The sequence below is a fragment of the Eschscholzia californica genome, unplaced genomic scaffold, assembly GCF_041429995.1.
Source record: "Eschscholzia californica isolate CP2 unplaced genomic scaffold, dmEscCali1.0.p SCAF_2, whole genome shotgun sequence".
Classification (NCBI taxonomy): Eukaryota; Viridiplantae; Streptophyta; class Magnoliopsida; order Ranunculales; family Papaveraceae; genus Eschscholzia; species Eschscholzia californica.
Genome location: NW_028238309.1, coordinates 58,459,212 through 58,476,753, shown reverse-complemented (window position 1 = coordinate 58,476,753; position 17,542 = coordinate 58,459,212). Strand labels below are relative to the sequence as shown.

Here is a 17,542-nt window from a genome sequence, read left to right as displayed (position 1 = left end):
ATTAATACATTTTCAGTTACTTCTAACTTATCACTTAAACCTTTATTTTAACAACCCTAAGAAGAACTAAATTATCAGTTTTTGGTGCCACTTTTAATGGACATTCTATCGTTTCAACAGCAATGAATGCTGACCAAACTAACCCTAATTTTCAGATTTTTCTCTCCTTCATTCATCTCTAACAAACTTCTTTCCTCAAAGAAATCCATGTCAGATCTAACTACCCAAACACAAAAATTATACACACAAACATTAACCAACAATCAAGAACCAAAAAAGAAAAAAAAAATTACAGAGCACAAAAAAAGTTCCTATTAGATCATTCTATCTTTCTCTCTCTCTTCATGATTTTCTCTCTCTAAACCTGGTTCTCTCTTCTGTAGATAGAATCTAGGTAAGTCTCCCTCTCTCTCTCTCTCCATGAATGACACAAAATGGGTTAGTTCAATTCAATCAAACTTGTTGAAAAATTGTTAGTAATTTTCTATCTTTTGTTGTTTAGGCGTACAGGGAAACTACCCAAACTCTGTTTTTTTTGTTACCCACTTCATTGTTTTCCTGTACGCCCTTCTCTTTCTATCTCTAGATTTCCTCAAAAGGGTTTTTAATTGTAGCCATGAACAACAAAACCCAGATTTTATTTTCTCTGTTTTCTTTCATTTTTCTTTTGAATTCGATTCATGTCTTCTGTGCTTCAAAAACAAATTCTATTTCTTATCTGATTTCATGTGGGGCAACAGATGGTGGGTCTGATTCAGATGGAAGAAAATGGGAATCAGATACAAAATATTTAGTTCAATCAGAAAATTCTTTTCCTGCTCAAGCTCAATATCAAGACCCATCTCTTCCTTCTACTGTTCCATATATGAACAGTAGAACTTTTAACACAGAAGCTACATATTCATTTAAAATCGATTCGAAGAAACGACATTGGCTTAGATTATATTTTTATCCTTCTACATATAGCAGTTTGAATCCTAGTGATTCTTATTTTGCTGTTCAAGCAGGAGGAATCACTCTTTTAAACAATTTCAGTGCTCCAATTACAGCTTTAGCTCTAACCCAATCTTATATTATTAAAGAATTTTCGATGACTCCGTCTTCTACCGATGTCTTGAACATTACTTTCATACCTTCTTCGGAACACAAAGGTTCTTATGCTTTCATTAATGGCATTGAAATAATGCCAATGCCTGATCTATTTGAACCTGCAACTTTGGTTGGATTTAGTGATCAAACAATGGATGTAACGAGCTCGTCTTTGGAAACTATGTTTCGGTTGAATGTTGGTGGACAATATGTCGCACCGACTAATGATTCGGGTCTTACGCGGACATGGTATGACGATTCTCCTTATCTTTTCGGTGCAGCATTCGGTGTTACAGGCGAAGCTGACAAGGGTGTTAATGTCCGTTTCCCGCCTGATATGCCAGACTACATTGCTCCGTTAGACGTATATAAAACGTCAAGATCAATGGGTCCTGATTCAAAACTCAACATGAATTTCAATCTAACTTGGGTTTTTCAAGTTGACGCGAATTTCACTTATGTTATTAGACTCCATTTCTGTGAGCTTCAATGGAGCAGAGTGAACGAGCGAGTTTTCGATATCTTTATCAATAATCAAACAGCACAAGCAGCTGCAGATGTGATTGGTTGGACTCAATCTAAAGGCATTCCAACTTACAAGGATTACGCAACTATTGTTAATGACGGGCCAGGAGACGAGACAATTTGGATTGCTCTTCATCCTACTACATCGATGAAACCCGAAGTTTACGATGCAATTTTAAATGGGTTGGAGATTTTTAAGATGAATGACACAAGGGGAAATCTTGCAGGCCCAAATCCTGTTCCATCTGATATGTTACTCCAAGCTCAACCAGAGGAGTCGAGGGGATTTGCTAAGCCGGAATCCTACGTTAAAAAAGCTGTCATTGGTGGTGTTCTTGGTATTGTAGGTGGTCTTGGTTTAGTAGCTTTCGTCTTCATTGTTCTTCATGAAAGAAAGAAGAGAAGTCTTGGAGAAACTGGGTTAGCTTCTGGTTGGTTACCTCTGTATGGAAACTCAACGACTTCGAGTAAGACGTCGAATAGTTGTACAAGTAGTAGTCATATTTCTTCACTAGCTGCAGGACTTTGCAGGCATTTTTCGTTACCGGAGATCAAACAAGGAACAAAACACTTCGACGAGTCTCAAGTTATTGGTGTCGGTGGATTTGGTAAGGTTTATAAAGGAGTTATTGATGGTGGGACTAAAGTTGCCATTAAAAGAGCAAACCCATCTTCAGAACAAGGTGTTCATGAATTTAGGACGGAAATTGAGATGCTTTCGAAGCTAAGACACCGACATTTAGTCTCTTTAATTGGGTTTTGTGAAGAAGATAATGAGATGATTTTGGTTTATGATTATATGGCTTTTGGTACACTTAGAGAGCACCTATATAAGAACAACAAAACTCATCTTTCATGGAAACAAAGGTTGGAAATTTGTATTGGAGCTGCAAGAGGACTTCATTACCTTCATACTGGAGCGAAATACACTATCATTCATAGAGATGTGAAAACCACAAACATTCTTGTAGATGAGAATTGGGTAGCTAAAGTTTCTGATTTCGGGCTCTCGAAAACAGGCCCAAATCTAAACCAGACCCATGTTAGTACTGTGGTGAAAGGTAGTTTCGGGTATTTGGATCCCGAATACTTTAGACGACAACAATTGACAGAGAAATCCGATGTTTACTCTTTCGGTGTTGTTTTATTCGAAGTCTTATGTGCTAGACCAGCATTGAATCCGAGTCTCCCGAAAGAACAAGTTAGTCTTGCAGATTGGGCATTACATTGTCAAAAGAAAGGAGTTCTAGAGGACATAATAGATCCTGAACTAAAAGGAAAGATCAATCCTGAAAGTCTAAAGAAATTTGCAGAAACAGCGGAGAAATGTTTATCGGATCATGGAGTCGAACGACCATCAATGGGTGATGTTCTATGGAATCTTGAATTTGCACTTCAATTAGAAGAAAACATAGCCGGAGATGGCGAATCAAAAAAGAGTACTCAAGTGGTTAGAAATGAACCAACTATTAGTCTCCATGAACTAGGCCTTGAAAGTGAAAATGGTGATTCAGATGGTATAAACACGAGTGCCGTTTTCTCACAACTTATCAACCCACAAGGAAGATAAAGTAAATATTCTTGATTGATCCATCGTTTTCTCCATTAATCGATCAAATAAATCCATTTATTTTTCGTTTTACTATTTGTTTGTTTGTTTGTTTCTCTTTGTTCATTGTCATTTTATTTGTTTCTATTTATATCTTTCTTTAGTATTGTAATACTAGGCAGACTATTGAACTGAAATATAATACACAATAGTATGAAGTTCTAAACCCAAATCTCTATGATATTAACTTGTTTACAATTTAGTAGATATAAAGTTCATCTAGTTGAGAGACTACCCAACTTCAATTATAACAAGTTCAATACTTGAAGAAATCAAAGAAGTGTCAAATGACCCACAAACTCATTAAACATATGGTCAAGAAAAGTAAAAATTTTCTTTGTTTGTTTGCTTAAAATTGCGTTTTGATGAGAAAAATCACCTTCAATACTCACAAATTCCGTACTTCAACTTTGAAGTATCGAAGCGCCAAACTATTCGTAAATGACTCAAGAACCGTTAAGAAAATGTCGAAAAACTAATCGTAAATCACTCAGATTTGATGTTAGAAAAGAAACGTAAATCACTCAGATTTGATGTTAGAAAAGAAACGAAAAAAATAATTTGGAAGGAAAAGTGGTGCTGCCCAGGCTCGAACTGGGGACCTTCAGTGTGTAAGACTGACGTGATAACCGACTACACCACAGCACCTTTGTGTCTTTAATTTCGAAATGACATTAATAATACTCTAGAAGGTTGGGGTTTTTTGTTTGGAATCCGAATAGGTCCAGTCCACGGGGAAAATCAATAGGAAATGCTACTTGCTGCGTAAGAATAACAATTCACTTCTATGAAATGAAAGAGTTTCACGGGACTTGTCTTTTATCTGTCGAATATCATTGAGGAATTGAAAAAAGTGTTATCGAACGATTTCCTCCAATTCTTTCTCGTAGATTTTGATGTTTACCTTTGCAAGTTACGGAAAATGATAGTATTAGCTCCCAACGGAATCCCCAGTAAACAGAAACAAATACTCTAAGTATTCTAGGGTAGCCAAATTACTTGTCACACAAGTAGCAAGGTGCGAGAATGGTGTAGTGATTGCCACATTGTCTCTATCATGGACCTAGCGAAATTGATTTTTCGTGTTCTAATTTTCTTTTTTGCCACATTGTATCTATCATGGACCTAGCGAAATTGATTTTTCGTGTTCTAATTTTCTTTTTTGCTGTGATTATGGCATCCGCGTAAACCCTATGTGTAGAAATCTTTTCTTAAAATACTTTCACACTTCACATAGCTATTGGTTATGGATTCTACTTATACTCAATAATAAAGTATATGACAATTTTGTTTGAAATGATCAAATGTAAAAAACAGTAACAAATGTGTCGGCAACAACATCAATCAACTCAGGCTCTCAAGAGTTTGCAAATAAATATACATTCATCATTCTTGGCCGGCCCCCTCAACTTCACCAATTTGTGACCAGAGGGGACATTAACCACATCAATTTGAAACAAGAGGGGACATTTTTCGGTTGATTAGATCTTACTGTTAAGTTTGATTTATATGAAATGACATCTTGTTATTGGCTGAGCAAAAGCTGTAGTTACTTCATGATGATTTGATGTATAGTTCAGAGCATCTCAATATTGACTGAGTTAGGGTAAACTTATTTGTTTACTAACTGGATTGTTACTTCATGTGTTGTTAGTAGCTTAGTAGGTATGAACTGTTCAATTCTAGTCGTAAGTTTTCTTGTTTACTATCCAAGTCATCTCTAAATGTTAATAGTTAGAAATGCTCGATCACAATCTTTTTTTTTTTTGAATTGGTAAGCGTGTGCCTCGAACCCTTGACCTTTAAGTTTGAAGACTTACCTCTTACCACTTGAGCCAAGGGTTATTGGCACTCGATCACAATCTTAACATTCTCTTGTTTGGCTGAACATGCCAAGTTTAGAGTATCTCCAACGCAAGACTCAAGAAAAGCTTTAAACAAGAAAAACTTTAAAAATCGTAAGTGTTAAGTGTGAAAATTAGATTTCTAAATAATCGCTTAGGATTTGCTCCATGTCTATGTAGAGATACTCTATTAAAAATGTATAAAGATAATCTCTAGATGGTCAGCAGTTTGAAATATTTAGACTTACTAGTACGGAATTCTAAATTTAACTTAATCAGTTAGAACAGTTTTACGAAGGCCGCCATTTTGGAATAACAAAAACAAAAATTTGCATGCAAATTCCAGGGTGGAAATATTTGTCGCCATTCCTTTTTTTCCTCCCAAACTCCTACCACCATTTGTTCTCCATGTCGATAAGGGTTGTCGACAAACAGACATTGTCCACGACCTTTAGTATTTTTTCTTCTAACCATTCTCTCTCGTGCTCTGACTGCCCCCCTCGTCCACCACTACTAGTTCTTTTCCTTTTCTCTCCTCCCACACTACCTCCATTTAGCTTTCCTCTCTCTCTCCATCTCGTTCTCTATCTGTTTCGGTAAAACGGGTACACTTCGCAGAAATCGATAAAGAGAGAGACAATAAAGAAGTGCCAATGTGGTGACTCAAAATGAGAAGAAAAAGATTTTGGCACAAAAAGTTTGTCAAAATGTACAATTTTTTTTATAACAATGGTTTTTCGTGCCATAATAATAGAATTTTTTTTACAGGAATCTAGTATTTTTTTGTTAAAAAGACAACCCATCTTTTTAACTAGCTAGGCCCCAAGTAAGTTATAAAAATAGGCTTGAAGGACATTTTTAAAGGCACCAACTTTTTAAGAGTCAAAAATACCCTTCATTCAATTAGAAATACCTAGTAATAATCTAACTAATAAATCAAAAATTTGAGTTTTTCTCATGACCGAACCGAGTTGGATTGTCGACGCCGATTAGAATTTCTGGGGTTTGAATCGATTTTGGCTATAAGATAGGTTGATGTTTTTAGGTTTTGGTGATTTAACCTATTTGCTTGTTGTTTGAAGAGACTTTTAAGGGGTTTGATTTAGTTTTTGGTTCTAAATTCTAGAGAGAGAAAGTTTTATATACTTTCAGTGGAAGGAGAAATTGATAGTGTTTCAAGGTATAATTCAACTTCTTCATTGCTTTATTTTCATTGAGTTATGAATGATGGATGACAATTTGTTAGTTTTGATGTTTATGTTCAAACTTATTTGTTAGATTTATATGGAAGTTGTGAAAGTATAGTTGATGCAAGCAATGTGTTTGATAAAATGCTTGAAAGAGATGTTGTTGCTTGGAATGCAACGTTAGTTGGTTATACAAGACTTAGATTGGTTGAAATAGCTATAAAGTTGTTAGATGAAATGCCTATGAGAAATATTTTTTCTTGGACAATCATAATTGGTATTTATGTTCAAATTGAGAATTTCATGAAAGCTTTGGAAGTTTTTCGAAGAAATGTAAAATGATGGTGCTAGAGCTTATAAAATGACTATTATGAATTTGTAGGGGTTTTAGCTAGTTTTTCGATACAACATTCTATTAGACAAAATATAATAATTTGTAACAAATTCATGTTAAATCAATTCAAAAACTAATTTGCAAACCATTTGCATGGCACTGCAAGGTGTTTGCAAGGCTCTGCAAGGTGTTTGCAAGGCTCTACAAGGTATTTGCAAAGCTTTGCAAGGCTCTGCAAGGTGTTTGCAAGGCTCTGCAAAGTATTTGCAAAGCTTTGCAAGGCTCTGCAAGGTATTTGCAAAGCTTTGCAAGGCTCTGCAAGGTGTTCGCAAGGTTGTGCAAGGTATTTGCAAAAGTCATGCAAGGTGTTCGCAAGGCTCTGCAAAGTTTTTGCAAGGCTCTGCAAGGTGTTCGCAAGGCTTTGCAATTTATTTGCAAGGCTATCCAAGGTGTTTGCAAAAACCATGTAAGGTGTTTGCAAGGCTCTGCAAGGTGTTTGCAAGGCTTTGCAAGGCAGTGCAAGGTGTTTGCAAGGCAGTGCAAAGTGTTTGCAAGGTATTTTCTTAGACTAGGGTTAGGTTGGTCATTTTACTGAAATTGAAAATTACATAATTGCCATCAGGGAGGTGAAGCCTAAAATACTTTGATGAATCCTTTTTAACCAAAGTCATAATTTCTTAGGGAGTTTTGGCCAAATTCCCTTTTTTTTTATCTGATACGGATAAAATGATTCTTAATAGTCCCACAACAATAAAAATTCCTAGTTCTTAATATTAACACAAAATTCACAAAGAGAGGACAACCTGTCTTTTTTTTTTTTTTTTAGCAAAACCATACTTTCATTCATTAGTGATAACAATCACAAAGTTACATGGTAGATAATTGTTATTCCTCTCATCTGAAAACTTCATGAGAGTTACATAAGATAAGTTCATAGGTCTTTCGAATGCAAAGTGCATCATGAAGGGAAATAAATTGACACGACACTGACTCAAAGAAAATACCCTAAAGGCCGACAAAAGGAGATCCGGAAGATCTGAGAAAAAAAAGACCCTAAACGTCTGACAAAATAGAATTCATAATACAAATAAAATTGAAAATTAAAAGTAGTACTATGATAATACTAGTATTAATAGCAATCCAATGAAGAGATAACTTAGTCAATTCCCGTCGTTTAATTTAATTCTTGTAATCTAGATTTTCGTTGTTTTTCATGTACGAACCATATTCGAAATCCATCTTCTCTTCTCCACGAATCACAACCATGTATAGATCGACTATGAAAACTTCAAAAACCGTCAGTGGATCCGTTTTTAGAGTGAGAAACTCTCATCAAATCCGTCTTTGAATCTTCTTCAAAACCGTCTTTATGCCGTGACGAAACCACCCGATGATGGAATTGTTGTTAATGGAGTCTTCATCTTCTTCTCTGTCTACTTCAGATTTTCTTATTATAGATATATAAACTAAAAAGAGGAAAATCCGGAAGAAGAATAATCCCTCGTCTGAAAAACAACAAGATCTAGTTCTCTTCTCTCGCTCAAAAAAACGGTTATTCTCTCTCTACTTTCTCATCTTACAACCTGTCTTCTATGTTGCTGTAAATGCATTGTCATCACGTGAGATAGAAAGTGGAGCACGTGGTTTCAAAATTTAATGTTATTGTTGGATTTATCGAAACATTCAAAATGAGAGAGAAAGAAGATTGGTTCTATTTGATGTGATATATCATTACCATCTCCTTTCTGATTCACAACATCCACTCACATCTACCCATTAATGGAAATAAAAGTTTCTGGATCATCTTGTTCTTCTAATCTTTACAACTTTTTCTTCATCAAATGTCCGACTTCTTTACCACTCACTCACTCCTAATTATTGTTGGATTGTAGCACTTGTTTTTTTGTATTTTCAAATTCTACGTGATCCAAGTTATTACAGGGACAGGTCACAGGTGTCGAGCCGTCGAGCCTATGTGTCTTGTTTACTACAGATTTTCCAAACAATCTTGAAATGGGATTATCAGGGTAAGAACATCTCTAATCCCTGTTCACCCTAAAAATCTCAACTTCAATCTCAATCTCTTTTTTAGTCTAAAATTTGTGCATGTGATAAACGTGTGTGAACTTTTTGTGAGTGTGCGAAATATGTGATTTTGTGTATGTACGAAACACGTGTTTGAACTATTTTCGAAATAATATTCTTTTTTCACGGTTGAGAAATAATTTTTGAGTCTATAGACCAAAAATAGGGTCCTAATAGGAGATTTAATCCTCTATAATCCTAAAAAGGATTTAAAAACCAAATTAATTATCATAAAAGAGATCTAGTCCATTTGTATTCATCTCGAGAGAAATATCAAATCTCTATAATATTTAATCCTTATTAATACCTATTATAACCTTTCCATATATTTTGTAACCGTTTTTGCCAAAATAATCATGTATATATCATTTCCTTAATTGTCTTCATCTTTCTCTCTCCAATCAGAATTATAATGAAAGAAATATTAACAAATCTAATATGTAACCGTAATATAGTATATCTCATTTTCAAGAACATTAACCTAGTTGTTTAACCACTATTAACATCAGAACTCTACATTCATCTCCATTAAACTTATCGAAGATCAATTCTTGAAGGTAATTATTTTTGCTAAAATCATAATGAGAACATTCATTTGTAAGATTTCGTTTTTGTTTTCATGTATTTGATATTACTGTTTTGTATTTATATTCATTTTTAAGATCTAATAATTAATTTTTTAAACTGTATCAAATTGTTATGTATTATTTCTGAAAAAACGATTCAATTGTAGATCTTTCTCATAATATATATTTCCATCTTTGATAGATCTGAAATGGAAGTCTAAACTTCTCTCTCTCTCTCTAAAATTTTAATATCAATAATGAAATCTTTGATCTTTATATCATATTTAATGTTTTATTGAATCTAGGTATGTTCTATATCTTTCAATTTTCGTGGTATGTATCTTAAGATTTTCGTTTAATCATTACTGAAGTTTTTTTCAGATCAGATTCATCTTCACTGACGGACTCAGATTTGCGGTATATTCAAATTCATTGTTTTCTCTGGATATAAAGTACATGTACTTTACGCGTACTTTTTTCACAAAACAGTTGCCGTTTATAGTACAATAAATGTTCCAAAAATTATATGTAATTTATTGCACATTATACATATTTTTTCACATAACAGTGACCTTGTGATTCGAACTAACGTTATGTTTGTCTTCTAACACATTATGAAGTTTAACAAATAGTATGCATAATTTATTCCATTATACATGTCGTTTCTAGTAAATTGTTTGTTTTGTTAACAAATGTATATGTTTTCTTTTTGCAGTTTTGTTGTTACTTATGGAATTTGCTACTGAAGTTGGTCATTTGTTTCCTGGTGGTGCAAAATCATTTGGATATGCTCTTCGACAATATAGTGTAAATGTTGTTTGTCCTGCTCAAGACTACATATGCTCTTCGACAATATAGTGTAAACGATTTTTTGGTAACAGAATGTAAACGATGTGTAATGTAAAAGAAATTATGTGTTATGTAATTAGAAAGTATGTGTAATTTACTGAACAAGACCCAAATACATTTGATAAATTACGTTGTATACTTGACTAATGATGGTTTATTCGTCATAAATAATACATAATTTACGTATTTGTTTCATAATTTGTATTCGATTTGTATTTATGTATGAGTAAAAACGAAAACAAATGCTGCTTTAATGTTCCCAGAAAAATATACTATTTCCAAAACTGAAAGTTAAGTGAGAGAAAGTGATATATATGTTTTGTATATTAACCCCCAAATCACGCTAAATTGATCCTAGATTGATTCAGATAATAGGAAAGAGAAAATTTGATTTCCAAATCTGTTTAGAGGAGAGAGAAATTATGATTTGTTTCTATCTTTTTTTTTTCTAATAAATCTCCATATTTTTGGCTAATAAATCTCCATATTAAATCTGTAAAGAAGAGAGAGAAAATTGATTTGGGAAAGTTTAGATTTTGTTTCTAAACAGATTATAGAAGAGAGAGAAATTTTCGTGAGAATCTAACCGTTTTTTCCTAAATTTATCCTAAAATCAAGGTACATTAAACCGATTGAAATCCCAAATGAAGTAGGTTTAGAGAGAGAAAGTGTCTTTATGAAGATTGGTATCCAATCTGTTTCGGCTGAATAAAGATCCCCCACAAATCACGCCCACGGTTTTGGGAAAGTTTCCTAAAACTCTCGTAAATTCAAAAAACCCGGGGTTTTTTGATTTGGGATACATTTGGTATTACCCAATAAATTAGCCATACTTTATACCCTTCTTGTAAAAGGACCAAAAATCCATAATCTAAGAAGAATGGTCTATAGACCTATTATCAAATTAATTTTGGTCTATATACCCATGGACTCGTTGAGAAATTATTCGTAGACCGACACGTTTGTGGGATGTATTTTGATTATTAATGTGTGGGTTTTTGTTAGGCCGCGACTTTGGGGAATAAAAAAAATTCTCAAGGGAATAAAGAATTTATTCAATAAATATTGACTTAGGGACGTATTTCTTTTTTAGTCCAGATATTTACTTGATCAAACATTGCCCCCTAATCTTCATTCTCTCTCTCATCATGATGTGTTTATGTTCTTAGTTGAAACTGAATCAAACCCACCATGGTCGTCTTCCTGTTCATAAACTTTGGCATCCTTGTCACCACATATAATCTTTGATATCTTATGCGACTTTACTTTGTGAGGTTTTAGATCCAACTCTTCACTCACAATATGGGTAAAAATAAACCACATCTCACTAAATTAATTAGCAGGAAGCATATGTATTGTGAGTGTTGTTACAATTTAAAGTAAACCACTTTATCAAAAGATCAAGCTTCCCCAGTCTGATAGACCAAGTGATTTCATGGTGCCCTTTGAGAGAGAAATCTTTCTCCATTCTAAAACACGAAAATCAGACAGAAATTTTAAGTCGGATTTCTCTAGATTAAGAAATTTCATGCTCATACTTGACTTCTGGTATTATTTTTTCATCTGTTCTTTCCCCATCTCTCTGAGTTCACTTCACCTACTTGAATATTAACACATGATGCACGGTCAATCTGATACTTGAATATTAATACATGAAATACTAGTATTCCATAGTTGTTCCTGCTAAAATTCAAACACCAAAATCATGATTTAGATAAGAGGTGGCAAAAGTGGTCGGAATGGCGGTGGTGAAGGTGAGTTAGAGAGAGAGAGAGGAAGATGCGAGAGAGAGAACGAAAGCAACAAGAGAGAGGGCAACAGTGAGTTAGAGAAGAGAAGAGAGGAAAGGGAAGAGGTGGCAATGGCGGTCGGAATGGTTGTGGTGGAAAGTTGTTGCGGTGAAGGTATAAAAAAGATGAAGATCGGAGCAATGTCTGATCAAGTGATTTTTTGGACTAAAATAAAATATTCCCCCGAGAATATACAAAAAAATATAAATTCTCTAGAGAATTTATTCCCCGGAGATTATTATGTATTCCCCAAAGTCGCGGCCTTTTGTTAAAGTTTAAAAAAAAGAAAAAAAAAACTAACTAAAGTTAAAAAGAATGACACTTAGCAAGAAGACACTTGAAGAGAGTTAAACACCTAAAGGGGAGCTTGAGAAGTGTGAAGGTGACGCATGTGTATCGGGAATTGAACCAAGCAACGGACTACCTAGCAAAGATTAAGGTGAGAGAAGGAGAAACTGTGCTGAGTATACAACAACTTCCTCTTTAGTTAATAAATACTATTGATATGGATAGAAGAGGGACAGTTCGATTGAGGAAAGGGTGGGGTTAAAGCTGATTGTAACTTTTATTAGTGAATTATGATTCTTTTAGTTTTTGTTTTCTTTCTGTCTTTTCTGTTTTGGGTTGTTCTCTTACTCAGCTTACCGAGTTAAAAAAAAAAAAAGAAGAAGAATAAAACTAATTACATTAAAAAAAAAAAACAAAAAAAAAGAAATTGAAGAAGATCCTAGAATCCAACGATTAGGATCAATCTTAAGATGACCGTTGGGAGTCTCCAACGATCATGTTGGGAGACTTCAGTCGGACACAGGTTGGAGATGCACTAAGTGTGTAGATGACTAGATGTACAGACTTAATATCTGTAACATAGTAGCACACCAATATTGTTATGCAACATCTTGGGTAATTTGACATATTTGGATCTAGTAGTTGAAGGTGGGTCAATGGGGGGGAGAGTGAAAGAAATAGGAAAGAAGATGAAGTATAAGAAAAATTAAAGAAAAAAAAAATATTAGGACACTACTAGAGAATTGAATATAATCTAGGGGTCAAAATGGAAGTCCAAAAATTTATGGAGTTATTATGTATTTATGTATGGTGGTTATGGTTAATGTCTCCACTTTGACACAATTCCAAGCTAAACGGATACAAGGTTTGTTTTTGGCCTGGTGAAAGCTCCATGAGCCTATGCAAAAGATTTCGTTACTTATTAAGCTTGAATTTAGTCTCGCACTCTCCCAAGTGATGCAGGACGGTCACAATGCACCACCTATGGAGACAAGTTATCTTCGACTCAGATGACATCTGTACTTTCTCAAGTTTGTACAATTATCAACGATGTCTTCACTTTTGACACCCAACCCCAACCCCAACCCTAACACCATCATCTTTGCTTTTTACAATATTTCTTACATAATAATAAGTCACCGGGAAAGAAAATGGGATGAACGGAGGCAGCCAATCCAGCCTGGATTCGGCCCGTTTCTCCGGAAACCTATCGTAATTATATTTCCGAAGAAAATTGTACTTGGAATTCTCTTCTCACAAGTGGTACTGTACTGAAGAGCAACTACTACTGTTCAAAGCAGCTTTTAAGTAAAAGTAATAACTAGAAAATCTATCAGGTTCTCATACCCACAAATTTTCTCCATTTCATATATCTCAGGACCATATAGATTACTCATAGATGTGGATGTTAAAGCTGATCATCAGAGGACAAAGATCATCACTATATTGAAGAAAAACTCTGGGGGATCATTTGATTGAAACAAGGCAACTAACCCAACTCAGTAGTACCACTGATTGACCCACTGACCCTCTTCACATGCTCTCTCATTCTCTCTCTCTAAATTGACAATCCCAAGCCAGGGTGAATGAGACCCAATGAATAAAACAAGTGGAGTGCAAATTGTGGCAGGATGGAGAAGTTTGCAGATGCTGCAGGTAGTGCTCTCCTAGTACTATCATTCTTCATGATCCTGCAAGGCTGCAACATAAAGGTTGATTAGCAATTTGGCTTGGATTGATGATATAAACTTATAGGAGGAAGCTTCTTCAGAGGTTTTATCAATCATCAAGACAAGAGAAACATCATTTTCATACTTACACTAATACATGTAAACCTACCTTGATGAGATTCTTCCAAGGCATTACTCTGTGGACATTGATCCTTTCTATATATAAAAGAAACAAACCCTCTTGATTTCTTTACTTGAATAAAATAACAATTCCTGCCAATGGTCGGTATACAAGAATGGAATGTGATTACCAGGAATCGCATTCCAAAATGTTTATGGTACACACCAGAATGCATCAGAAATCACATTTGCAGCGGAATTCTAAACCCAGGGAGTGGGTGGGTATGCTATTTCCATTCCCTTGGAATCATATATTAAATAGTCTACAAACAAAATCAATTTCTAATCCTATTTCTCACCAAACCAAACAGCAAAGTAAGGAATTTCGATTACAATGGGTCACATTACATAATTGCTATCGCTCGTAATCGCGTTCCAGTTGGGCGTACTGAAAATGGCCTTAAATCTGTAGTGAAAAATTTAAAAACAAGCAGTCCTGAATATAATTATTTTCTGATACGAGGACAGTGAAACTAGATATAGAAACTAAAATAAAATTGAAACGACATCAAGTAGGGCTCCCCACAAGTTGATGACGACGTGGCTTAGAAGGCGACTGTCCTTGGGTTTAGCTCACATCATGGAGGACAACCCAAATTTGAAAAAAATGAGTTCTGACATTTTAAATTTGAGCAAATGTAAGAAAATATTCATAATGTAGATAAATTCAAGTAGTTCGGTTAAAACATTCTTATAGTAAGAAAATACCTCAAAAACCAAAATACCAATGCCAAATGATTAAAAAGATTTTGCTCGACAAGGTAGAGATCATTTGTAGTGCATAATAAAACAAGGAAACAAAAACAGAGAGGGATCTGGTGATTATTTCTACCTACAACCCTTTTAATCAATTCCATTCAGATGAATCCACAAATAAATGTGGGAACTATTGCATTAGTAACTTTCAAGGCATAAACAACAAAATTGATTACTGAAAAAGGAAAGTATCTGCCATGGTAGAAATGATATAGTGATCGGATGGGTGTTGAATTCTGTGCAGTATTATTTACTTGAAGAATGAATAATCACTCACGTTCTTATCTTTATGGAGTACCGGATGTGGATATTGTTGCCTTCTTCATAGATATTATCATATTACTCTCTATTGTGTACTGACTCATTCTACATCACAAATTTACTGTCACAATGTTGTCGATTATATTATCTCTTGATGTATAAGTAGTGGTGGTATTAAAAGTTCATTCTTTTCAAATGGGGTGAGAAGTAAGGGTATAATAGTGTACTCGGAAGGCAAGGTTAACTCATTGTTGGATGTATCTCGAGTTTATTAATACAAAATTACAAATTAGCTCGAGAAATGGAGGGAAGTGCCCCAATAGACAACAATGATAATAACAACAAAATCATTATCAGAGAATACAATGAAGAAAGAGATAGTGAAATGGTGGAAAGGCTAGAGAGGGAATGTGAAATGATATCATCACCATCTACTAGCAAAGGGATGAACAATATCCATATCTTCACAAATTTTGTAGACCCATTATGTAGGATTAGGTTCTATGCTTTTCATGCTTTGTTGGTATGTATTGTTAATTTGTTATTCAAGAGAAACTACTGACACATATTTATTTAGCTTCTTTTTTTTGTGTTTTTATCTTTAACACAGTACAAAATCAAGGGGTTGATGATGTAGAAACATATATCGATCAATATGGGTCATTAACATGTTTGACACTGAGTTACAGGTAGCAGAGATGGTCGATAGTGGGGAACTTGTCGGCGTAGTTCGAGGATGCATTAAGTGTGTGGGGACTGCTTTTGAAGGAAGACATGTAAAGATGGGTTGCCTCCTGGGCCTTAGAGTATCTCCTAAGCACAGGTTTCTCTCTCTCTCTCTCAGTGAAAAGTTCTTAAAAATGAAAGTTCAAGAGTTTATTATTATATGTATAAGTTAAAACTAGTACACAAAAACTTAATTCTTACTAAAGGAAATTGACTAAGCTAGGAAATAACTATCATGGTGTTAGCAAGTAACATTTCTAGTTAAACATAGACTTCATTTTGAAATAAAAAAAATTACGGTGTAAAGTTCAGGCTGCAACTTGTGAGTTTTAATGAACGCAACTAAAGAGACAGTTTCAAGTACATAGTGAAAACATAACATATATTCGACAACTATATAAAACGAAAGATGAGCTTTTATAATTTCTATTCCTAGATATGACGTAAATAAATTTAAGAAAGCTCGTACCGTACTTATTTATCTATTTCTTTCTTTCTCCAGACGTAATGGAATCGGGTTGAGGCTAGTTACATGTATCGAACTTTGGGCAACCCAAAATGGTGCACAATATATCTGCATAGCTGCTGAGGAGAAAAATGTAGCATCAACAAACCTTTTTGTGCTTAAATGTAATTATGTTAAGTTGCTTACCCCACTAGTCATACTCACGCAGCCAATTCATTCTCGTAAGAAAGATCAATCGTCTAGCAAAATCAAAATACATAAGTTGAGCATAGTACAAGCAATTTCTTTATACAAGAATCGACTTGGAAAGAAAGAGTTTTTCCCTGTGGATATTGACGCAATCTTGAACCATAAACTGAGCCTAGGAACGTGGGTGTCATCTTTTAAGGATGAAAATTGGATGGGTCTTGGAAAGGACAACAAAGATGATGATAATCAGGAATTCATCAGCAAAACTCCAAGTTCTTGGGCCATGTTAAGTATTTGGAATAAGACTAGTGATGCTTATAAATTTCAACAGAGAAGTAATACTAATGAATATACTCTGAAGTGCTTCAATTGTTTTAGATTACCTATTTTTGATTTGTTAGTTGACTTAGTTCATGATCGACGACCATTTGGGTATGTTTTTCTGTATGGGTTTCATGGAGAAGGTCAGAGAGTTGGAGAGTTGATGAAATCTCTATGGTGGTTTGCTAATAATTTGGGTAGAAATGTTAAGGACTGCAAGTTGATGATTACAGAGTTTGGGTTTCACGATCCTCTAAGAGAACATGTACCACCTTCTGCCTCATCCATCAATGATATTTGGTACTTGAAGAAACTCAATGGATCATCAACTAGTGATTATACAAATGATGAGGAGGATGATTCTTGGACAAGGAGACAACCAATAACAAACTTGTTTGTTGATCCAAGAGATTTTTAGAGTTACAGATTTCATGAGTACTACTTAGTTAAATCTCATAAACAAGCCTTACAGTTTTAGTCAATTATCATCAAATTCCTCACTCTGGGTTGCTTTTTGAAGGAAAGTCACCTGCTTTTGTATGAGACTTCTTGGCAAGGAACATCGTCAATAAATTCCATCATGACTGGGAAAGATTCCGGAGTAGGCTCGACCATGGCAACAATATAATTACGTTATATTTCCACCCTATGAATTGCACGAAGAATATCTTTATAGAGTCTGTGGACCATCATATATTCTTCCATTTTCAATGTCTTCGAAAGCATGTAATCCTCATACTCCATAAAAGTTTTTAGAAGAAAATAACAGCATACAATTATGCTCTTATTCGTCAACTTGATTAATTT

At 34.5% G+C, this 17,542-nt stretch overlaps 1 protein-coding gene, 1 long non-coding RNA gene, 1 other non-coding gene and 1 pseudogene across 4 annotated transcripts; 2 read left to right on the top strand and 2 right to left on the bottom strand.

Annotated features, from left to right (window-relative positions):
- Window positions 1–3: 3 nt before the first annotated feature.
- On the top strand, window positions 4–3,395 carry LOC147559580 (receptor-like protein kinase ANXUR2 pseudogene; annotated as a pseudogene). Its single transcript, XR_015234626.1, has one exon. The product of XR_015234626.1 is annotated as a receptor-like protein kinase ANXUR2 pseudogene (transcript).
- Window positions 3,396–3,797: 402 nt separating this feature from the next.
- Window positions 3,798–3,871, bottom strand: TRNAV-UAC (transfer RNA valine (anticodon UAC)). Its single transcript has one exon. It is a non-coding gene; the product is annotated as a tRNA-Val (tRNA).
- Window positions 3,872–13,189: 9,318 nt separating this feature from the next.
- LOC147559578 (uncharacterized) lies at window positions 13,190–17,244 on the bottom strand. Its single transcript, XR_015234623.1, has 2 exons — window positions 14,006–17,244; window positions 13,190–13,865 (listed from the first exon to the last, which is right to left on the bottom strand). It is a non-coding gene; the product is annotated as an uncharacterized LOC147559578 (long non-coding RNA).
- On the top strand, window positions 15,221–17,530 carry LOC147559577 (putative N-acetyltransferase HLS1). The gene is made up of 3 exons (XM_086661472.1): window positions 15,221–15,556; window positions 15,723–15,856; window positions 16,262–17,530. The coding sequence occupies exons 1-3, from the start codon at window positions 15,335–15,337 to the stop codon at window positions 17,151–17,153; spliced, it is 1,248 nt and encodes a 415-aa protein (XP_086517598.1). The 5' UTR covers window positions 15,221–15,334; the 3' UTR covers window positions 17,154–17,530.
- Window positions 17,531–17,542: the final 12 nt, after the last annotated feature.